The following is a 23,253-nucleotide window of genomic DNA, read 5'->3' on the forward strand; positions in this document are numbered from 1 at the left end:
ACCAGGCCAGGATAAGTTTTTGCTCCCACCCAACCGGCCGTCTCATCAACTATGACATGCTGTGACTGCCGACCGTGCGGGAGCAGAAATCGTCAAAGACGTTGGAATCTCTTCTGGCTCAAAGAGTAGCTGCTTGTTCATTCGAGAGCGGACCCTAACGGCTCCTCTGCTGGGGCTTTCGGCCTCCGCTGGTTGCCTTGTTTGAGCGAGCCGCGGACATGTCCATTACAAGGGCGGCCCAAAAGACATCGTGACAGGCTGCTTGAGGTTCTGGAGAACTGCAGGGCCCCGATCGGCACCACCTGCAGCTCGAAGAACCCCCCGCCGTTTGGTTCGATGTCCCGGGTAGTATATCAAAATATTACTTGTACGTTTTGCCAAAGCTCTCTCCTCTCTTCTCTTCCATTCCCCAGACACAATCTTGTGATTCTGACATCCCAAAAGCAGAAAGCATCCAGTTCGGTCAAAAGTCACAGCAGCAAAGAGTAGTAACCTGATGGGGACGGGCACCCGGGGTTCTCCAAGCGAGGAGCTCAAGGGGGCCATCCCGACACCACACGTGGCTCAACTGTACGACGACATTTCGAGAATCTCGAGTCTGGTAGGCACATACGAAGTCATCATCCATACAATGCGTCCCCTCTCCTCGCGAATCCATTCACAAAGCGGCAGGGCTTTCCCCCTGGTCAAAGCCCCAAAGACTTTCCAAGACCTTGCGATCATGTCAGCATGCATCCGCACTATTCCTGTCTTTCGTCCCAACCCAATAGTCGCAGGATCATCTCTCTTGATTCGCCCTGCCGAAGGACATGTGAGTTTCGGCGGCTGGACAGGGTTAGCTTGAAGCACGAGAGGCTGGCTTGAGCTTTTCTGCCTTTGGGTCATACGGTTCAAAGTGTGATACGGGTCTTGATTCGCCAACTGGGTTGTATCACTCTCTCACTAGCCCTGCCCAAGGTGGTATTTGCCCTTCGCTTGGTGTGCCGAGCTATGTCAGGAAGCAGCAATTGATCGGCATCTCCCCTACCAGGGCAGGCGTAACTCGCTTGTCACTCCTTTCTGGCGACCTCTACTCCGCCCATCTAGGCCATCTTGCGGACAACACCATTTTCCCCTTCTGGCCACTTCGCCATGGCCAATACGAGTGCCACGCAAGACATGGGTGGACTAGTGGTCTTGGAAGGGTACGAATTGTGACGGTTCAAAACATCTCACATTGAGACGCAGACCACTTCACGCCGTAATCCATTTGACACGCCAGACGACTCTCACAAAATATTCTTTCTTCGGAAGTTAACCGCAGAAGCGAGGGCTGGATTACTGGTCACCCCCCAATTCCTGGAACATGCCGGAGTGGGCAACACTCGCGTCCCAACCACGCCCAAAGGGAGCGTTGCTTCAATTAGTCCACCCTTTTTTCAGCTTTCCACTCCCTCGGGCTGCTGGATCATTGGCTACGGAAACGGCTGATGCTTAGACAACGTGGCAATGACATCATTGGACCATCGATCTGGCTTTTGCCCAGAGCAATAAGCGCCCTGCCCATCCCACCGCGTGTCAGCCCAAGTCCTCTGCAGTGGCCGTTCAGGCACTGGTTCAGATGGTATACTATGTACAGTGCAGCCCATGAGGGCTTCCGCACGGAGCCGACGATAGCTTGATCTCAGGCGTAATCTGTCCTCGAAGCACCATCAGCCATGAAAGGGCAAACGTGGTTTACTTGCAGGGAGCCTTGTGACTGGCGGGCCTCTTCAAAATCTAGCGTGCGAGCTCGCTTTCGTCTTCTTCAACTAGTGCTACTACAGATCGTTGATCAAGCCGCAACTTTGGTTAGAAATGGCACTTGCCGAGCAACCAGCTGAGCATACTTCTCAGAAGCTCCCGAGCTCAGGACCCGGATCCGACCCTTGAGAAGGGAGTCCCCAGAAAGGCTTTCCCCTTTGCCGGAATTGCTGCGTCTTTAAGTAAGGAATGTGTAATGAACATTCATGGCCAGCAAAAGCGGCAACGGCATGTTCCATTACACCACTGGGTCCGCGGATGATTACTAGAGCTAGATGCCTGCTCAATATGGTTGTACAATCGATTTCAGCCTATGATATCATATCAATCTCGGATACTACTTGTGGTCCTCAAGGAGGTAGTGGTAAATTAGGAAAACGAACAAAGAGCACGCGAGGTGGGTGCAAGAACTGGGGATGAGCGTGGCATTTCCAGTGACTTCGTGCTGGTCTCAAATCAGATATTGAAAGAGGACCTGGATGAGGAGCATCTCAACCCGACAGACTGACGAGCACGTGAGTGTCGATCCAAGACACGCGTGCAACAAGAGCTATTCCGATTTCAAGAGCGCCATGTCGGCTCCCCGAGAAGCTTCCTAGGGCGCTCTTGCAAACCAGCATCCCACCCACGCGAGCAGAACAATCTTCCAAGGCGCACACTCAAGCTGCCTCGACATTCGTCCCAGCACCCCTTTTTCTGTGGTCGTCCAAGCGAGTCAGAGCCACCCGAGCAGCGAGACCCGAGTGATTCTCAGAAACGTTGACTCCGATACGGAGCTGGAATATGACGGCGACGAGGCACGATAATTCTCGGTTCCGGATTCCACAAACTCTCCCGAGACCATGCTGTGGTCATCGAGCCGGCAAATGTCAAGACGACACAGGCTCCCTGTCCATCATGCAGATCCAGAATGCCCTGCCTCTCTTTCGCAGCCGCCGCAAGCGAAAAGTATCAAGCTAATTCTCGTAGCTGAGCTGATCCTCCACGCAAATCTGCCCAGGAAAGTAGATGTCTCAAAAGCAGGCCCAGAAACTTTGGTCTAACCTGCGAAGACTACGCCTTTGTTGTCTTCTATAACAGCTTCATCGAAGCCGGAAGAACCTCCTTGCTCACTCATCCTATCAATGTTTCGCGGCATCAACCTAAATAGAAACACCATCTCAACGACAATCCAAGAGCAGAATGTGTCAAAGTCTGACTACTGCCTCTTCCGAACCAAAAGAGACCCGGTGAGTCCAACGCAGGAAGCACAGCTGAAGACCTTGCGGTGAGGATCTATGAATCTGGTAGGTTCAGAAAACCAATAAGTTTACTCGAGCGAAGACGAGGAAACAGAAGGCTAACATGTTCTGCCCCACTGGCTCACTCATCAGCGCTCTCCTCGCCAACGGAGCTGATACAATCAACGGCCAAGACGGAACTTCGACGAAACGGAGCCACGCTCAAACAATAACCCAGGGTCCGGACCGGTCAGTCGTGGGCAACTCGATCTTCACTCCGACAAGTACGCACGCCCCGTGACGTGATAGGTGACGGACACAAATACGCAGGTCAAATGCGCTCTGAAAACTCCAGACGAGATGAAGTACACGGGCTCAAAGCCAGTCTCGCCCACGCAAATTTACATGGTCCAACACTCCAAAATGATCTTAGTTTGGGAGGTCGTCGCTGGCAATAAGGAGCGTCATGTCAATCAAATACCACCTTAATCTATACACGCCGGACCAATGGGACTACCAAGAGATTTCTACCATCAGTTCCCGAGATGGATTCAACTGCGAGAACAACGGCAAGCAGGTCATCTGGAGCAAGCATGATGTCGAAGACTACGCGCCTCGGGTCTAAAATCAGTGTCGTCAAGTGATATTAGAACAAAAAAATTGCTGGTATTCTGCAGAGACCGCCTGCCTTTTATCCTACTTGTACCTGAATCCGGTTTTCTGAAGCGCTGGTGCTGGCGTGCTGGCGTGGTTCCTCCCCGTCCTCGGTCTATCCTAGTTGTCGATATCATCGTTGTTGGCCGTCGTTGTATTTTTTTTAAGGACATGTATGCACTCCCGTCCACGAGCCCACAGGGCAATCCAAATCCAATACGAGGAGATCAAGACCGCCGCCGCTCCCACCGCGCCAGCATTTTTTTTTCCCCCTTCTTTGGTCGACTAATAACATGATCCCAGGTTGGTATGGTTACAACAAGTGCCATTTTCTCCCTCTCCTCTCTCCCTTCTTTCCTCGCACCTCTTCCACAATCCAGTCTTCTCTCTTTCTTTTACGACCTCGAGGCTCGCCACCGCTCGGCTCTCTTCCTTGCCTCCGCGACGCTCGAGGGGTCCCGAACACCCCACATGAACAGGCCCAGCGGGATCGCGAAGGCGGTGAAGAAGCCGACGAACTGCATGTTGTGGCGCGACATGGACACCGGCGAGGGCTTCCACACGAGAGGCGTCGTCATTTTGGTGATTTATCGGTGCGTAGGGGTTGTGTTGTGGAGGTGGTAATATATGTATAACTTTCCCAGACGGGGCGTTGGCTCGTGTGGGTTTGTTCTTGTTTGAGCTGGAGGTCTTCCCTGTTCCCTTGTTTGGGTTTGTTTGTTTGTTCTCTGTTTAACGGTGGCGGAGTTGTTTTGAAGGATTTCCCTCTTTTCTTTTCGTCTCTCGAGTATGTTCCTCTGTAGAAAAAGGAGCAGACTGTCGCTGGTGTTATAGTGGTGAGGTATGTGACTCTGTCATCGGGAGGCCCATGGTATATGGGTGCTCTTTTGTACTACTTCAGTCCTTCACAGGGTGGATGCATGGCGGGTGTCGAGCCCAACAGACAGCCTGACAGACGGCCAGGCGCGCACGCCACCCCTGGCAACATCATACCACGCATGGCACGGCGATCGAAAATGGCGCAAGGACGAATAGAAATGGAATTTGCAGTATAAGGTCATACCCGGGAGGAGTTGGAACTTTCTTGTTAGCAAGTTAACATACTTCGCATCCAGTACTTGTATCTGGTAGTGTCAGTTGACAAGTGGAGTGACAACTCACCCGGATTTCCGATGGGGGAATGAGGCGTCCTATCTCATTCGCTCAATGGCCTGTCATATTTTAGGAGTCCCCCATTCCCTAGCATGTACTTGGAGATACCTGCATCAGAAATCGCTTAAGGCGCTGTTCACCAGATACCTCGAGATCTTGCATTCCGTAGAATTATTTCTTCCGAGGCGGACGACGGCGTCTCAAGCCTGTGTACGGAGCACAAATACTGTACAATAGATGCATACTTGGAGATCTACAGACTCGGTAGTGTCCTCCGATCGCTTGTTCGCCTGCGAGTGGCGGAGAACCCCTTGTCATGCGATGTCCGTCTGTGGCATGACCCGGTGCAGACGTTGCGGAGACAGACAAGGGACCCGTCAGACAACTTGCCCTCCCCCTTCCCCACAAAAGCTCGGCATCCATCATCATCATCGCACCTGCGGAGCATCGGGATAAATAGACCTACAGTATTGTGTAGCAAGTACAAGTACTGGCTCTTAAACACACCGTGGCAGTGCCGTACGGCAGGTACTTGTACATACTTGGTACAAGTACGAGTGCTAAAACTCGGACATCACCAGGCTGTGTCTTGTTGTCTCCGCAATGTTCAGCCTTGTGCAGCCTTGCGTCATTCACGTCCGTTTTCGTTCTGGTTGTTCTACGCTTGCTCAAGTCCACTAAGAACGGATACCGAAAGAGCAACCGGTTGTCCCGACGAGCATAGAATGTCCTTGGTGTCTGCAGCAGAAAAAAATAGTCTAACTTACGCTGGTAGGTTATTTGAGGAGGCTCAAACAGTAGGTATAACGACATGCAAGTATGCTCGACAATGGCTCGAAGCGACGAGCAGAGCGAGAATCCGAGTAATCAAAAGCGAACCTGTCAGTAGGAATTTTGCACAACTGGCTCTCATTCTTGGTGCGTCGTCGACGAAATCACCCGACTCCTCATCCGGCAAGAGCTCTCTACCATTCCCGTGTGAGTAGGATTGGTTCGTGCTGATAGCACCGCCCTTCGATACCCGAGCCGTTGAACTCCATCAGCCTATGCCAATGCAGTGTGTTGCTCTTACATCCTCTTGGACATGTCTCGAGTTCAACGTCAAGGTGACTTGTTGGAATTGACGACCACTCGGGCGCCAGCCCCCGAGGCGTCGAAGACGAACATGACAGGCTGAAGCTAGGAAATCAGTACTCAACAAGCCGTGATAGTTTTTTGCGAAATTATAACATGTGTTAACTCAAGTAATTGTACAAAGGTCGTGGAATCAAGTCTTCAAAAATCCGTCTCTTGCACCCCCTCCCATTTGCGTGGGCAGGTGAGTGTAACCATTCACGCAGCTCAAGAGTTTTCAAAGAAGTCGCTGCCACAGTTATAAACGGCGCTCAATAGATTGATAACATTCTCAGGAAACTCGATGATACTATCCAGCGTAAAGCTGAACGTCCCCGAGATCGCCCAAGCTGCCTGCGATCCGCAAATCGTAGGCTCGGATCTCGTCACGTCGGTCAACCAATAAACGAAGTTGTCGGCCTCGAACAAGAAAATAGGCGTCAGGAGAAGGATGGTCTCAGGCTCGTGTCGCAGAATCCATCGGAAGAGGACTGTGAATTCGTACCAGTTCAGTTCTTGCTGTGTGGCGGGTGCGGAGGCCAGCACATCGGCTTTATCGGCCTTTGACCACTCAGTAGCGGTGGCCTCTGCTTCACCCCAGGCGTAATCGTGGTCCTGTATTGGGGGACCAGGGGTCAGTATCTACCAGACGTAGGCGACAGCGCCAGGATTGAGGAGGCTCGAGGGATAGCCCTCCTGACGGCCTCCAACAAAAGACTCACCTGTCTCGTTGCGAACGTCCCATCTCGCATACCAATGAAGAAGTCCCTCCACAAAGTAGTGCCAGGGTTTCCACCAGTATCTGTACTAAGACCCAGGGCCATGGCGCCACCGCGTTGAATGGCCTCGATGATGCCCGTATCGACATAGCTGATCCAGCTGTTGGGCGCCCCGAGATTCTTGCTAATGAAGAAGGTAATCACACCCTCAATGGCGCGAAATTGGTTGGCTGAGTTCAGCGGACCAAACCACTGGCTCTCCATGTACTGTACGTATGCCAGGCGTTCTTGCATGGTCGAAGACTGGATCTGGTCAAACGTGCAGCTGAGTGTCTGCTGGCAAGCTGGCCATCCCGCTTGGCGGGTCTCGAGGGATGGTATTGCCGAACCGGTGACCGCCGCAAGCAGAGGCGCCACCGCAACAAGTGTTTTTGAGAGACGCATTGTGGTTGAAGTTTTTGTTTCAATGTGCAAAAAGAAAAAGAGAAACCAAAATATGACACCGTCACCTCAACCTATGCGGACTGGGCATGCTTGACAACACAGAGGGGAACACGGTGTAATATAACTTGTCTTACCTTCATCGTCAATTACACTGACCGCATCGCACATTGACTAGCAGAGAGAATTCCCTTTCCTGGCACCATAAGCGAGAAGAGAGCAAGACAGAGGAGATTGCAACAACAGGGATTTTAGCGGACGGCCCAAAATTCCCCCAAGAACCGATCTTTCCTGGGAGAACCTAGAGCGAGAGCTACCCCTGTTGTACTTTGAATCATGCCCCAAAAAAGATGCTCGTCAATAGTGAGAATAGAAGATGTCTTGAAAAGGCGAGAAGAAGTGTTTTAGTGACAATGATAAAGGATATTATAACCACTCATACAAGCGGTTGGGGTTTCTGTTCTGATAGGACAAAAGAACGACTTCGGCACGGTTCGGGCCCTCGGAACGGCGCGATTAAAGTCCTTTGATAGGCGAGGAAACTGCTTGTAAAACCTAGGAAACGTGGCTGAAACACTCCAGCCTACTCGTTCCAGCACAAATGCAAACATCAGGGGCCTGAGAGAAGTTCAGACAGATCAAGCTTCGCGGAGAACTGGAGCATTCGTTCCTTTGGTCGGCCTCGGGCAACAAGACCTCCAGCTCTTCCACAGCAGTTCGCTTAGTGAAATTGGATGGTGCCTGAGGCTTTGTGACACTCGGAATAGCTCTTGAAGGGCCAGAATGAGACGACCAATAACTACAACCCTGAAAGCGCCCTAAGACGACCTAGCTTCTTTAAAATACGGCGCCTTAATCCGTTTCTCTTTGACTTCGAGATGGCGTGGTTAGAAGACGCAAGGTCTGCTCTTGCCTGGAGGGCAGATCTTTTCGTCTGTCGGGTGAAATGTGAAAGAGGAGAAGCGCTGACACCCAATGGCGAGCGCTTCCAACGAAGGACCCTAATCGAAGCAGGGAGACCATCATGAGACATTTGTAATAAGCACTCAGCAACCCAGTAGCTTTCTCTTCGGAAGAGGTGAGGTACTGTTGGCGTCAAGGCATTTCGAGGGTCGCTGCGAGATCTACCCGGTATGGCAATTTGCTCTAGCACATGAATGGTCGACCGTTCTGAGCTTTGGGCCAGTACGGAGGACCAAGTAGGCGCGCACTGCCAATACTTGCCAAGGCCTTTGTGGCTGAGAAATGTGGCTGGGAGACTACTCCCCGAATCGGGAAAGAATGTAAACACGAGATTGCGAACCGTGCGTTTCGACAACCACCATCCACGAGCTTCGCAACCATCATTTCCGACTCATTCCTGTGAGTTGTGTCGCTCGCTTTGGTTGCAGCTCGGCTTTAAAAATGAGCGAATGTCATCTTCGCAGGAGTTAAGAAGCACACGGCTCCTCGATGATCCGACTCCCACCAGGCCAGACCGCCGAATCAAGATCGTGATTAAATGACGGTTGCGGCTGGACATTGGCCGTCTCTCCTCTGCCTGTCGACTGTCGGCAATCGATGCTTCCCCTTCCGCATTGAACCGACGCATGGTCAGCAATGTGAATCATGTCCTCACAGTCGTACAGTCTTCGAAGCAGGCTAAATCCTCAATCTCCCTCCCTGCGCTCAACCCCGACTCCTTCTCCCATTCCAAAGGCAGGGACCGCACTTGCTCGCAAAACTCGATCTACAGATTATGCGTTACTATTGCAGAGGGTGATCGGGACTACGACGAATGGCCCTAGTGGGTTGGCATGCTGTCCGAGAACGAACTCATACGCCTATTGCGCGGGAGCAGTAGCAGTGTTGGCGAAGCTCGGTTCGGATGATACACCTTCGCTGCGATATTTCAAGGCCCGACCGACTGCGGCTTCACTCAATCCTCCCACTTCTCACTATGAAAGCTCACCTGCGACCACACCATCCAGGAGGAGAGTCAGCGCCTTTACCCCTCGAAAGGGACTGGAAGATTATAGCGGCGGCTCTGCAGGGCGCGAATGGTTAGATGAATCTGTGGGTCAGACATGGACCGCAAGAGAGCGTATCAAAACGGCAGCTTGCGTCGCCCTGAGTCGTGATGGCCACTGGCTGGCAGTCGGTGAAGCGGGATACAACCCTCGGGTTCTGCTCTTCTCAACAGCCGAAGAAGCTTCTTGCGAGGTACCCACTTCCATCGTCACGGACCATACCTACGGGCTGAGGTGCATAGCTTTCAGCTCTGACACGAAACATCTGGCTACTCTGGGCGACTATAAGGACGGATTTTTGTTCGTGTGGTCCTGCAATGTCAAAACCGGCCAATTGAGTCTGCACTCGGCGAACAAGTGCACTGCCAACATTTTTGATATGACTTGGTGTGGCAATAATGTGATAACAGTGGGCACAAGATGTGTTCGACTCTGGCAAATCCAAGGGCAAAGAAAGCAGTCGCCCGCCAGGAGATTGAGATACCGCTCGTCCGAGGCCCATCTGTCGAGCCCCGGACCGGTGCCGCTACAAAGCCGTAATGTTCTGCTGGGACCAATGGTGGACAGTACATTCACATGTGCTGTATCAGTCGACGAAATCAACGTCGTAATAGGCACCGAAACTGGACAAATTTGTTTGGTGGATACCTCTCAGAATGTGCTGGAGCTGAGAGTCCTGAAAAAACTCGACTTCTCCATCACCTCCATCGCCTTCATTCCGGAGCACAGAAGACTCCTAGTGGGCACTCCTCATGGTGTGCACAGCGAAGATTTCGATGTTTTGCGAAGAGAGGAGAACAAATCGCCTAGCAAGCTCTCATCGCGGAAACCTCGCTTGTCATCAATTCGACGCTCGCTCGGCCTGCTTGACCAGGCAGAAAGAAGTCTAGTGGCGATAGGAACCGTTATGGATCACACGATTACGCTTAACAATGATGGGTGTCTGCAGATCCAACGTCGCGGCATGGAGGATGGAGACAATCCTCAACCTACATTTGCAGCTCACAAAAGTGTCATTTTAGGAGTTCGGACCCTTCCGGACTCTGCTGCTCAAGGCAATTTCTTCACGTATTCGAAGAATGGAGAAGTCAAGTTCTGGAGTTCCAATGGCACACTACTGAAGCAAGAGAGTCTTCCTCCGGACACCGCTGAGTCAAGGGACGATGAATTTGAGAACGAGTTGACTCAGATGCGGTTCCTCTCCCCTCATAACAGTTTCATTGCCGGTGATCGATTTGGATTATTGAAGCTGATCAAGAGCCGTGATTGGCAAGTTGCACAGACAATTAGGGCACACAGCGCAGAAATCACTTCGATCGACATCCTTGAGTCCGGGTCCTTTGTTGCAACTTGCAGCAGAGATCGGATGATACAACTATTTCACGTCAACAGCGATTCCTTCGAGCTTCTGCAGACAATGGATGACCACGTTGGATCTGTCAACCAAGTGATGTTCATCCAGGACGGCGAGAAATTACTATCTTGTTCGACAGATCGGTCTCTGGTCATTCGCGAGCGGATGCCCCGACAGCAGGAGGGCACGAAAGCCGTAGCCTATCTCGCTACCAAGGTCCTGACGCTCAAAGGTACCCCCCTGTCGATGGCAATGGCGGCGGAGAGCACCTTGATAGTCTCGACTATGGACCGCCGTGTTACAAATGTTGATATCTCTACGGGCACATTGCTCGAGTCTTTCAAGGTCGGAGATGCGGAGAGCGATGACACCGTTTTTCTAAATTCTATGATCTGTGCCTCGGTTTCGGAGAATGCAGATCAAAAGATGTTAATCGGATACTGCTCCATCGACAAATCTATCCGAGTTTACAACGAAAAGAATCTCAATCTCTTGGCTCGAGAATCTGGACATACAGAGGGAGTGAGTGACATAGCTCTCCTCGAGCAACCCGACAATTTGAATCCCGGGTCGCGCTGTACGGTCGTAAGCACTGGATTGGATGGCACTATCATGATTTGGAGCATCTTCAAGACAGCACCTCTGTTACTTACTCCAGGTATCCCACAGGGACAAGCTGGAGGCTTGGGGTTAATGGCTGATGAATCTGAGGCGGCTAAACCTAGCCCTTCGTCACTTCCGCCGTTGAGGAAGGTTTTGACAAAGAGTGATATAACGGAGTTGTTAGGGGCGAATGGGCAGGCATCACCTTCCACTCCTCGATCTCTGTCCCCGGTACGATTGCAGCGCAAGACATCGAGACTTGCTCTGGCTACGTCCCTCGAAGACCTTGAAGAGACGCCAAGTAGGAAGGTCGATTTTTGTGCAGAACACAATGCATCACCAAAAACTGAGAATGTGGATAATGGACGGTCACCATCGCCGCCTCCACGGGGATCATCGAGACTAAGAAATCAAAGGTCGCGGACAGACATCAGCAAAGAGCTCGAGTCGAAAAGAACAACGCTGGCAGAACGCTCGCCCTCGCCAACCTCAACAGCTGTCTCGATGCCTTCCACGCCTAAACAACGGCAAAAGGCCAATAATGGGCGATTGCGAAGACCGCCTTCGGTGCCTTCTGATCTACGGGCTCAGGCTGCAGCACAAGGACGCCGGCAGAGCATGAGCCAAGCATCTGACTTTGGCAGTTTAGCCATGGCGACCGATCAAGCGACACGAATGCTAAAAATTTACAAGAAAAAGTTGACCATCAGTAAAGAGGTAGTTGATCTGGATGAGTTGGAGTACGAAGTTTCTGGGCTGTTAAAGAATATTCGAGAGAGGAAGGACAGGACGCGCGTGAGACACCAGAAAGACGCCGGAGCAGCAAGTACCAGCGATAACGCAAAAGCTGCCACTGACAGCGAGGTCGATCAATTGGCGGTTTTATTGGAGGGATCAAGCATGACTCATTCTCCAACAGCAGCTACAGTCAGCAAGGATATACTAGTGTCCAATTCTTGAGTTTCTTTGGTTGTTTTCCTTACGGGTATTTGGCCAATTTCATTAGGAGCGAAGCACTTTTCTTGTTCAGGCGGGCGGGATCAAACAGGGAGTTTCGACGGAGCTTTTCTCGACATCGGAGACATGGGCTTTTAGTATGTTGATTTGGGATTGGTCTGGATGTTTGTTTACTTCTTCTTTTCTCCCCCTACCAATTGAATGGAATATGGTGCGGACGCAATCAGAAGCTATGGTAGAACCAGAGCTAGAAGGGTGGATGGAAAAAGCGTCAGGGAAAATGGAAAGGAGCCATACGGGCGGCGTTTGAGTTCATAGGGAAGGATGATACCACTCTTTTCTGCAAGAAATTAACAGGGAGAGCAAATGCATGAAAAGGATATACCTACTTGTTAAACATACCTTTGCGATCAAGATCCAGGGCTTTATTTGCTTGACCGATTTCCGGATATCAAATGCTATTCAGCCTTGTTGATGCGGGGCCGTATCTCAGCCTTTCAGCCTTGTCCGTTCCCCCCCATTCGCCGTGAGCCATGACGGAGGCCCATCAATCGGCAAGTCAATTTCGATTCTTCATCGTTTCGCGTGCGAGTACCCAGTACAAACAAACAAAACACACAAACAGCAATATTCTCCCCTCCACCCTCTCTGGACCAGGATCAGCACAGATCAAATTCGACTGGATGAATACACGGGGCCAAGAGCGCGGACAGATGAGAAATCAACCAACCATCCTTTTACATCCAAACACTCGGCAGGATCTTAGTTTCTTTTCCCAGTGCGCTCACGGCCGGCTGTAAGTAGCGACATAGTTAGTTGCCCCGGACTGAAAGCAAGTGACGCAAACAACGATTAAGACTTGACCGGTACATGCGAGATTTATTTGACTTATCACGCACACAAATCAGGCGGAGATGTCCAGCGCCTCTGAACCCTCGCAGTCCACGCATCTACACTACCTCCGGCATGCCTTGTCCCTTGCGCGCCGGTCGCCGCCAAAGCCCACGAATTTCCGCGTCGGATGCGTAATCGTGGCCTTCCCTACTTCTCCTCCCACCACCTCCGACGGTCCTTCCACAATAACGTCCTCTGGAGTAGGAGGGGGAGGGGGGAAGGAGGAAGTTGAAGGCGAGGTGTTGTCGACGGGGTACACGTTGGAAATTGAAGGGAACACGCACGCGGAGCAGAATGCCTTGACGAAGCTTGTGCAGAAATACGGTATCTCTGTATCTCCCTCCTCCTCACCGTCATCAGACCTGGAGCAATTGGGCCGGGCTGTCCTCACGCCAGAGAAGAACGTGTACCTGTACACGACGCTGGAGCCCTGCGGGAAGCGGCTCAGTGGGAACACGCCGTGCGTGCAACGGATCATTTCGACGCGAAAGGGCGGCAGCAGCGGCAGCAGCGGCAATCATCATCCCGCAGGCTGGGGGATCAGGAAAGTCGTCTTCGGCGCCCGGGAGCCCGGCACGTTCGTGCAGGACTCGCAGAGTCTGAGGATGTTGGACGAGGCGGGCGTTCCATGGGAGTACGTGCGGGGCATGGAAGATGAGATTCTCAAAGTGGCCAAGGAGGGACATGTGAAAGGAGGGGCATATTCCGAAGATAAGGAAGCCCAGGCGAAGAAGGATAGCAATGCGCGGGAGACGAACGTCGACGATATCTCCCCCGAGGAGAGGAAGCGGCAGGAAGCATTGCCGCGGAATCCGAAGAAGAGGATGATGGAGGTCGATGTCCCGCGGTGAGAATGGATGGGCACTCTCACCCTCCCACTCTTCTACCCGCGTTCCCTCTCGCTTCCAAACGGAAGAAATTCGAACAACTGAGCGAGACGACGACCTTGGGCTCGTATGTATTGTGAGACGCTGGCAATCTAGCCAGTGAGGCAGTCTGTCCGTCTGTCGATCCAATTCGTCCAGCGACCTTGGAACGAGAGAGCCAGCCAGCCGCCGCGAATATCCTATTCCGATTCCTACTCATGTCGAGGGTACGGACAGTAGAGATGCCCTACACTACATACGGTAGCTACCGTGCGGAACACACAGATAATAGAAAGATACCTAGGGCAGACTTGGAATAGTTGAACGGCCAAAGTCGCCGGATTGAACATGTACATTTATCACCCATTGATTACTCTACTTTGCTCTCCTCTGCTTTGCTATGCTGTTATGCTTACTTCGTGGCACGTGCAGCATTATAGTACCTGGACCTCTAGTCTGAAAGACAAGACGAAGAAGGCGAAGAAGCTTCGCAAATTGATTCGTTTCGCAAAACAGCGACGAATACACACTATCGGCTGTCGACCATCGAACAATCGTGTCTTTCACATTCAGCGTTTCCAGTCTTCGACCGTAAATACTGGGTATACTATATGCTCCTTTGTGCCATTCTGGTGCCGGTGCTCCCTATCACGATATCTTTGAATGCTTGACTTATGGTTGGCTTGTCTAGCCGACTGGCTGATCTCTTCTGCGCCTGTTGATGCTCGTACAAGAACCTGCATGCTAAGAATGCCACCACTTGCATCTCTCGTCCCGTTCCATTGGCCGTTAGGTGTCAGGGCGAGATAGGAAGAGCGGGCTGATGAGGTTTGCAACAGACAATGTCCGGCGCAAATAGTGTGCAGGGCTCGTTTCTCCTCGCTTGCTTTCGATAGACACGTCCGGGAGTAGTGGATCAGCACTGGTGCGTTCTGCTTGCTCTGTTTTCATTTCCTGTCCACAAGAATCTTCGACATCGTCGGCCACTTCCGTTTCCTTTCCGTTCCGGCCGCTATACTTCTGCCTCTCTTTTTCCCAATTGGCTTGTTTCGCCTCCCAATGCCGTTTCTGATTCTCCTTTTCTGATTGCTAATCAATTCTGCCCTGCTGCTTTTCCAGCTTGGTTTCTTTTTCCTGCCACGTCAACTTGCGACTTTTGTACTTCTTTTTTGCTTGTGACTCGGCTGCTTTCTTTCCGAGGTTTCTTGACCGCTAATCAATTCTCGCCTGTGTCAAGGTTCGTCGTTTGGTGGGCAAATGGCTGGCGGTCAAGTTGTTGGACAAACGTATTTTAGAACTGCTGATGCGGATATTTGAATGCGGTTTCTTCATCCTCTTTCGTGCAACCATGACAGGCACCGATGATTTGGTGACAAGATAGTTGGAGAAAGAGCCGAGGAGGACGCCTTTGAGAGAACTGCGGCCACGTGTGCCCACGACGCAGAGGGTTGGTTCGAGTTCGTCAATCTGGAAGAAGGTCAGGCATGATCACGCGGACAAACTAGGCCAACATACCGCTCCAAGAATCAAATGTTTCGGACTCTTGCAATGAATGACTTCGACCATACACCTCACTTGCAGTGGTGTCTTGCGAACCAACTTGACAAAGTCCTGGGTCAGGCTCTCAACGGCCTTGAGACGCTCCATTTCTTTCTTAGAGACCTTTCTCGCATCGACACTACCAGTCAGGCTCTCTATTTCAGTTGCTGGGACGTATTGGGATTCCTTTCCTAGCCCGAAACTTGTGCCACCTCCCTGTGTTGTCTGGCGGGTGAGAGTGTGCATGACGTCGGAAGCGTCCTTTCCAGCCTTGTTCCCTTCAGCTGTCAAGACGTCTTTTTCGGCTTCGGTGGTCTTCCCGGCGTTCTCATCTTCCATCGCGTAGATGGCCAGGAGAGTGTCACCGTCCCTCATCATGGTGCCGACGACCCATTCCATAGCGTAGCTTGCTTCGACACTTTGATCGCTGCAAAGGAGGTAGAGTCTTGCCGTCCTTTTGCCGGCTTCTGATTCCTGGTAGAAATGGGCCCAGTTGCCTCGCAAGATGATTCGTACATGACGGTCAGCCACTGCGGAGTCAAGTGGTGATATGTTCAACGCCAAAGTTTTGGCCTTTCTGATAGCTGCATTTTCCTCATCGTCATCCTCAACCGACGTTACAGATGACCGTCTGATAGGTGTACTTGAGCCTCCTTTCTTGTCTGTGACATTTTCCCCCGTTGGACTGGTAATGGAAATGGATGGTTCAAGCAACGACCTGACAAATTGCTTAGAGTGCGAGGTCCTCTTGAGATCCTCAGGTGACGAAGCGCCATTTGTGTCGGGAGATTTTGCATCGGCTGGTTCGTGGTTTGCTGACAATTTTCGTCTCTCCGACCGACCCCTAGTCTCGTCCTCATCACTACTTGGAGACATGACATCCTCATCACTGTCATCCACAGCATCCTCCTCGCCGGCAACGCTGTCTTTGTTGATACGATCAAGTCCTTCTTCCGAGTCATCGGTCGTAGTCGAGAAGCTGCTCGACGACAATCGAAGATGCGCCTGCTCATCCACCACAGTTCCGGATATCGTCGTCAAGGGGCCAGATGGGCAGGTGGGACTGAGAAATCCTGGTCTTGAAGGTTCAGGCTTCCGGATGCGCGAGGATGGAGACCTCGAACTAGCACCCGCGGCCACGGTAGAATTATGTCTTCCATGGCCTCCTCCAGGGACGCCTACGTGTAAGGAAGTGAGATCCCCTGACAGAGCCGCAGCCATGGCGGAACCAGAACCTTCACGTGGTCTCTTGGTATTTGGAGGAGAGCGTGACGCGGGCGAGCTTGAAGGTATTGAGGAGATATCGAACTGATAGTTTTGTTCAAAACCGCGCTTCTCGTCTGTTTGTATCTTGGGCAACCCTACTGGGCGTTCAGTCTCTGATGAGTTTCGCTGTCTCGTGATCACTGGAGAGGTCTTTGTGAGGACGGGAGAGCTCGGTTTGCTGGAATGAGGAGAGGTCCAGCTGCTGGGATCTGAAGGATCGAGTTCTTTGGCCGGCTTTCTGGATGAATTGGGACTCGTCACTCCAACACCGATGCCCGCTATGGAGCCATGTCGAGGAATGGGGGAATCGACGTCGAGCATGCTGCGGACGGGCGGGGGAGTGGCGGTTCTCGGGGGTTTGAACCTGGGAATGGGACTGGAGGGTCGTTTTCGATCGAGGGCAGCTAGAACTTCTCTGTTTTCTTCATCAAGCAAGGCCTCCATGCTCATCGGAGCTCGCGACCTCGAAGGCGGCCGATTCATAGTGTCACGGCGGTGAAAGAAACTTTGAGTGGAGATAGAGAGATTGGAGCAATATCACTGACTTACAACAGGGACAGAACAGATGCCGTATGTATACCTATGCCTCATGAAGCGATGCCGGGAACAGTGGACAGCAAGTTGGTTCGTGGTTCTGTGGCAGATGGCAGATGGCAGATCAAATGGACTGCATGGATCGCCCGCGCTTGCCAGTGACAGTGGGATTGACACTCTTGGCCGCAGGCGGGACAAATCTCTGGCGACCAATGACCAAGCAAGCACAGCCTCTGCCCAGGAGTCAAGCAGCCAAATTGGGAGGTTTCGAGGCAGACGGGGCATCAGCGAGCGAGGAGATGGCGTTAACCAGGCTCGTATGCGAACAGTCGCGTGCATATACAACCATGGCCGAGCACATCTGGGATATTGTCAGAAGTGGGTTGGCAAGGACATTGTCGACCACAACAACGCCGCCCTGTTGAGTTGCAATGGTGCGTGTCCCAAGGGAGGACGCAGTTGGTGGGGACGTGTGCGTGACGTCTGGGGCTCGTGCGGCCTTGTTTTATCGATAAGGGCTCTCTTTCAGAGCCCCCTAGCGGCCTGGTGCTAAGCTCCCACAGCTGTGGGCAGCCTACTGAGCCCTACTCGGTACTCGGCCATACCTATCCTCGTACTGGGTATTCAAGGAAGGGGATAGTGGCCTGGACGCCCAGCACCCGTTTCTGCCAGTCCGCAGCATGTCATGCATGCCACTTGCCGAGGGAGCCCACTAGTCCGAGCCAGAGCCTGCCCTAGCAAACCCCCAACGCCCCCAACCCCTCCCCCAAAGAAATATTAAGTGCCAATCCATCCCCCTCTTGCCCCCTTTAGCAAACCTTCCGTCATAATGCTTGTGGCTTCCTGCACCTCCCGCTCCGTAGCTTGCACACGGCAACCCTCTTCGCAACCACCATTGGCCCCTTCATCCTCAATGCCAACTTCTTCTGGTAACCGAGTCCAAGCTTAAAGGTCCTCCAAGGCGTCAAGCCTGATGTCGAGGAACGCCTTGAATAAACTCCGGAGCCTGAGAAAAACGTGAGGCAGCTGCTGACCTACCGAGTACTGCTTTAGCTCCGATTTATGCCAGCTTCTTGCAGCTTCCCCCTTCCATGCGCGTCCGAGAATGCTACAAATATTCCCAGCCTTCCCATTTTCCATCATGGCTGACCCTCCTCGCCCTCCCCTCTCCAGATCTTGCACGGCGCCGGGATGGGCGGTCCCTACCTGTTCACGGCCATTGTGACCCTCCTCTCCGTCCTGGGGCTGCACTCTGCCGTGGCTCAGAATTCCTGTGGGACTGATCAAAATCCATATTGCGCAGGCGACAGCACATTCGAACAAATCTGCTGTCCTTATCCCAATGTTTGTTATTGGCAAAACCGCAATGGCGAACCAGGTTGCTGCCCGGCTGGTCAAGTCTGCGATGGCTCTTCTTATTATCCCCCGACCCCTCAACCAACGCCCACCCTTCAAACAACTACACTACATCCCTCTACTATCACTATAACGCCAACTCCTGCCTCCCCGCCCTCGACTACTGTTGTTACTGGCGGAGGTATTATCATCATCACCACCGTTCCTAACAGCGGTGTTACTGTCATTACTACCCCCAACAGCGTTGTCACCATCACCACGATCTATGGCGGGCCATGCGGTGGCGGTGTGTGCTCAACCGTGACCTCTGGAGTGGGCGGTGTCTATTCCACCTTTACTTCAGTGGTGAGTGGAGCATTCTCCACGGTTACTTCTGGTGTTGCCAGCGCATATTCCACTGTCTCTGGGGTCTTGGTTGGTTCCAGCGGTGTTCCCAGGTCGAGTCCTATCTCGACGTTTGCACACTTCATGGCTACTTTGTTTGTGCTCGTGGGCAACCTGCTGGGATAAGGGCTGGTGCATAACTGGTCGAAATTTCTGCCGCTGGCCAGAAGTGGCCTCGAAAGGGATTTTTTTTGAATAGCCGCTTTCGGTCGCAGCTGATGGACAAATCTAGAACCTATCAAATGGTTCTCCTGAATTGGGGGACTCCAGCATATCCCCCTTCCGAAAAGGGGAACCAGAGACTGCGGACGTGTCGCAAGAATGCCCTATAGAGCAGCGATTCCGTCAGAGAGGGAGGGTTTTGGATTTCCAGCGGATGCGCAGACTGCTAAATCTCTACAGAAACTGTTCTACCGGTGCCAGCGTGTTCAATGGACAGCAAGTGGTCAACAGGCCGACGAATCCAGCCGAAGTCACTATCCTGGAGAAAGGCTTCCAGGATGAGGCCTTGCGTCGCTTAATGAGCGCTTGAGACTCTGGCGTAATGAGATGCTAGATGGAGATATCTTTCCAAGACTAATTCAGTAATCCTTTGGATATTGAAATTTCAACGAGACAGGATACTATATTGAATATTGCGCCGGTGGCAGGGAGGCTTCACTGGGAAGTTAGGCAGACACCCCCCCTTGTTGCGCTGCATCGTCTCTCAAACACCGACGTATGTACATGTCTCTCCCGCAAAGTCATCGATGCCTCTGCAACTTCTGCAAATAACCTTGTCATGGTACCAGATAATTACCTCGTACTTGCTCGTACCTATGTACTCTCACCACTTCACCGTTGAGCCGTTGGCGCCTTGGCTCCGATTACTCAGTGCATGGGTAGCGGTCGGACAGAATCTCCGAGGGAAGGGTATCTCCTAATAGGTACCTCATTAGTACGAAGTAGGATTTCTAGAAATGGAATGTGCTCTATTTCAAAATAGAGTAACTTGACCAATTTGTTCCTGCACAGTCCAACTTCTTGCTCAGGCTTTGCCATCCACTCTCCTTCCCGTCTTCACGGTTTGCTATGTCGCCATGGCTCTAGAGAAAACCAAGAACAACGGCTCGCAGGAGAATGCCTCAGAACGCCAAATGATGCACCTCTGCAACCCAACACCATCGTTGAGAACCCACGATTGGTCATTTGTTTCTCCTCTCCTCAACCCATCTCTATCATTTCTGAGCATGGCACATGGTCCGACTGCTCTCAATCGAGGATTTATAACCTAGAGCTCGTATTCCGTCGAGCTTGTGTGATCTTGGCCTCATCCTCTCACTGCTTGGACCACTACAATTGCCCGCTAATCGGTCAAATTTGACACACTGGCACCTTTTGCGCGTCTTGGCCTCAGTACGCTGACAAAGGGAACACCATCCACATCCGGAAGGCGGAGCAGCCTTTCCGTCTACATATGGTTCCATAGAGAGAGGGGTCGACGAAGCTATTTCTCTAATGCATCCGCTCCTTGAGCCTGCAGTTGGTGTTTGACGGACTTGTGGTTTACAATGCAGAAATATTTGTGCATATAAGTCCTCCTACGGCTATAGTTTTCTTCTCACGTGTTTCCTGATACAAGTTAACCATACAGGCCTGCCTTACTGCTAGTAATATCAGTATCATCCTCCTGACTTTGACAGAATCTGTCGACTAGACTCTGGGCTTTGCACAGAATGATTCAATTACCTCTAGGCTGCCCGCCGTTCGAGCAGCGGCATGGACGACATCAAAGCAGCATACCGCCATTGAGCCCGGTAAGGCTTTCCAAGATTCCACGGTCTGAGAATACCGAGCACAAACAACTTTGCGAGAGCGTGGCGAAGAGCAAGGTGGTAAAGGAGCCATCTCCCAACTTCATGTTCATCCCAATGTCGGCTGAGCCTGGAGCAAGAGCAAGAATTCAACCTGAGCTTCGAGCTTCGGCTAAAGCGCATGTGATGCACGATTACCAGCGAAAGACCGCCCAACAACGAAGCGTGCAGTGGAAGATGTCGACGCCCACCACTTATGCCCTAGCCCCAAAAGAGCCAGTGCCAGGATTCCCATGCCCGGAATCAGCTGTGCAGCCATTGGTGATGCGCGAGCGAATGGTGGTTCGGAAGAAAGAGAGTCAGCCAAAGAGGAAACCAAAAGCTGCAGCGACTGAGTTGCCATCATCTAATGATTCTAGTCAATCGTCCCAGCAAGCACTGGCTTCTACAATGTCAGACAGCGCGGCCTATTCTCAATTCATCCACTATGATCCGCCCGCAATTCCCCGGCAACCACGAGGCAGCAGTCTCATGGACGTTTTCTCTGCTCTGCCGATTGAAGTCCAACCCTGGGACGAAACACTGATTACACGCTGGCTCAACTACGATCGCATCCCCTGGTGCCCAGTCAACGGGCAATCTCAATGGGTGCCCTTCGTCACTAACTCGCCGATGCTCCTTCACACAAACTTGTATTCCTGGGGCATGCATTGGCACGGCAAACTGACAGGCGTCAACCAAGAAGTCTTTCTCTATCAGAACTCCCGGATTCTGGAACATAAGATTGCGGCTATCCAGATGATCAATGCGCACTTGGTGTCTCAAGCTCCTGTCACAGATGAGACCCTTGCCGCAGTATCCATGTTTATAAATGTGTCGATGCAATTCCTGAATCGGGACGAGGCTGCAAAGCATATGGCTGGTCTTGAAGCCTTGGTTAAACTTCGAGGAGGCCTCGAGGGCCTCACCCGGATGGGAACGGTGGGAGTCCTCCTGCAACGGATCATAACCTGGAACGACCTCTTCTTTGTTGAACTTTTCGGGGGCAATCTGCGCTTCGCGCTTCTGCCACGTTGGGATGAGGCGTGGAAATTTGTATACGCCCCCATAGCCGACGACCCAGTGACACACCTTGAACCACTGCAGGCACGCTTTGCAGGAGATCTGGCAAAAGAAATCACAACACTTTTGCGCGAGATCCAAATTGTGTGCAACGATGTTCAAGCACGACCTCTGCAGACGCTGTCAACTGCGGAAAGGACACTACGACATGACAACCTTTTCCGCTTTGAGCGCCGGCTGTGTCTGGCGACACGGATAACGACCATTCAGGAGCACGTGTACACGGATCTCCAGGGCGGCAACGACCCCATGTGGCGGACAGTGGCCTATGCTGCGTTGATGTATGTCCATCATCACATCCGCGGACATGCCCTACATTGGTCCCAGTTCCCTGCGCTGGTCGTGCAACTTCGCAACGAGTTGTCGTTTGTGCAGCCGAGCAGCTGGGATGCGGTGCCAGCGCTGCACTTGTGGGTTCATGCGGTGGCTAGCTGGGTGAGTCTGTGTGAGGAATGGGTTGTAACCCAGCTTGCAGACGCCTGCCGAGCGCGAGGCTGTAAGAGTTGGGATGACTTCGACGGGACACTGAAACGGTGCGTGCACATTGGGAGACGGGACGAGCAGAAGTTCAGAATCGTTTGGGAGGCTGTTGCTAAATTGGTTTGACTGGAGAAGGAATTGTAGCGGGTTTAACGTTCACCGACATCAATTCGTAATTCATACATAAGCCGTTAACAATAATCCATCAGTGCATGTTCCATTTATGCATTTTCTAGTCGTTCCGCCAGACCAACCAATCCCCTTAACTGTCTTCTCTTCGCCGCCACACTTCCTGTAGCAGGTGCTAAACCCAAAGCTTGTAGAATAGCATCCAATTCGGGCTCCTCCATCCGAGCAATGTGTCTTGACGTAGCAGGGAAACCCGGAACTTCAGCAGCGGTCGAGATATTGACGAGTGGTGTGATGGGAGAGGCTGAGGTTGAAAGGTGCGAATTCTGAATTCGAGCCAAATTGTTGATTGCACTATAAAATGAGTTAAATCAGAACAAAATAAAACTAGAATAATTAATAACGACGCATACCTAGCTCGCATCTGCGTCTGAAGTCCATCTAGCTTAATCTCAAACTGATCGAATCGTCGATTGAGAGTGTTGAATTGAGTGTTGAATTGTTGACCGAGATTTTGGATCGCACCTATGATAGCATTGCCATCTCTGAAGACGGGAAGATTTTGGAGGTTTTTAGCTTCATTTGCTGTAGCTTGAATGCTGTCGGCGAGAACAATTAAATTCGGCTGAGGTCCGAATGGATTTGGATCATGAGTCACGGCATTTGGATCCATAGTGATGGGCTGAAGAGGTGCTTTAGTGGTGGTGGTGGTGGTGGTGGTGGTGGTGAGGGTGCATGTTTGTTTACACGGGATGCCGAAATAGGTTGGGTGATGTCGGGGAAGTAGCGATGTGAGAGAGACGGGCCGAGTAGTGGGAAGGACAAGGAAGGAATACCGAGTAAGCTCAACGATGACGTTGACGCTGGAAATCTGAACTGAGTGGAA

The 23,253-nt window shown here is 52.0% G+C and overlaps 8 protein-coding genes across 8 annotated transcripts; 4 read left to right on the forward strand and 4 right to left on the reverse strand.

The window, feature by feature from the left end:
* Positions 1-4,051: 4,051 nt before the first annotated feature.
* On the reverse strand, positions 4,052-4,234 carry A1O5_08429 (uncharacterized protein; the record flags this gene model as incomplete). The annotated part of the gene is made up of 1 exon (XM_007749011.1): positions 4,052-4,234. One exon carries the CDS (start codon positions 4,232-4,234, stop codon positions 4,052-4,054), a length of 183 nt encoding a protein of 60 aa, XP_007747201.1.
* Positions 4,235-6,149: 1,915 nt separating this feature from the next.
* A1O5_08430 (uncharacterized protein) lies at positions 6,150-7,084 on the reverse strand (the record flags this gene model as incomplete). Its single annotated transcript, XM_007749012.1, has 2 exons — positions 6,150-6,536; positions 6,644-7,084. 2 exons carry the CDS (start codon positions 7,082-7,084, stop codon positions 6,150-6,152), a joined length of 828 nt encoding a protein of 275 aa, XP_007747202.1.
* A 1,605-nt stretch (positions 7,085-8,689) lies between these two features.
* A1O5_08431 (uncharacterized protein) lies at positions 8,690-12,007 on the forward strand (the record flags this gene model as incomplete). Its single annotated transcript, XM_007749013.1, has 1 exon — positions 8,690-12,007. The coding sequence occupies one exon, from the start codon at positions 8,690-8,692 to the stop codon at positions 12,005-12,007; it is 3,318 nt and encodes a 1,105-aa protein (XP_007747203.1).
* A 911-nt stretch (positions 12,008-12,918) lies between these two features.
* Positions 12,919-13,749, forward strand: A1O5_08432 (uncharacterized protein; the record flags this gene model as incomplete). The annotated part of the gene is made up of 1 exon (XM_007749014.1): positions 12,919-13,749. The coding sequence occupies one exon, from the start codon at positions 12,919-12,921 to the stop codon at positions 13,747-13,749; it is 831 nt and encodes a 276-aa protein (XP_007747204.1).
* Positions 13,750-14,976: 1,227 nt separating this feature from the next.
* On the reverse strand, positions 14,977-17,052 carry A1O5_08433 (uncharacterized protein; the record flags this gene model as incomplete). The annotated part of the gene is made up of 2 exons (XM_007749015.1): positions 14,977-15,231; positions 15,280-17,052. 2 exons carry the CDS (start codon positions 17,050-17,052, stop codon positions 14,977-14,979), a joined length of 2,028 nt encoding a protein of 675 aa, XP_007747205.1.
* Positions 17,053-18,294: 1,242 nt separating this feature from the next.
* Positions 18,295-18,969, forward strand: A1O5_08434 (uncharacterized protein; the record flags this gene model as incomplete). Its single annotated transcript, XM_007749016.1, has 1 exon — positions 18,295-18,969. One exon carries the CDS (start codon positions 18,295-18,297, stop codon positions 18,967-18,969), a length of 675 nt encoding a protein of 224 aa, XP_007747206.1.
* A 1,784-nt stretch (positions 18,970-20,753) lies between these two features.
* On the forward strand, positions 20,754-22,364 carry A1O5_08435 (uncharacterized protein; the record flags this gene model as incomplete). Its single annotated transcript, XM_007749017.1, has 1 exon — positions 20,754-22,364. The coding sequence occupies one exon, from the start codon at positions 20,754-20,756 to the stop codon at positions 22,362-22,364; it is 1,611 nt and encodes a 536-aa protein (XP_007747207.1).
* Positions 22,365-22,459: 95 nt separating this feature from the next.
* A1O5_08436 (uncharacterized protein) lies at positions 22,460-23,040 on the reverse strand (the record flags this gene model as incomplete). Its single annotated transcript, XM_007749018.1, has 2 exons — positions 22,460-22,721; positions 22,781-23,040. 2 exons carry the CDS (start codon positions 23,038-23,040, stop codon positions 22,460-22,462), a joined length of 522 nt encoding a protein of 173 aa, XP_007747208.1.
* Positions 23,041-23,253: the final 213 nt, after the last annotated feature.

This window comes from Cladophialophora psammophila (genome assembly GCF_000585535.1).
Source record: "Cladophialophora psammophila CBS 110553 chromosome Unknown aczJe-supercont1.13, whole genome shotgun sequence".
In the NCBI taxonomy this organism is placed as follows: domain Eukaryota; kingdom Fungi; phylum Ascomycota; class Eurotiomycetes; order Chaetothyriales; family Herpotrichiellaceae; genus Cladophialophora; species Cladophialophora psammophila.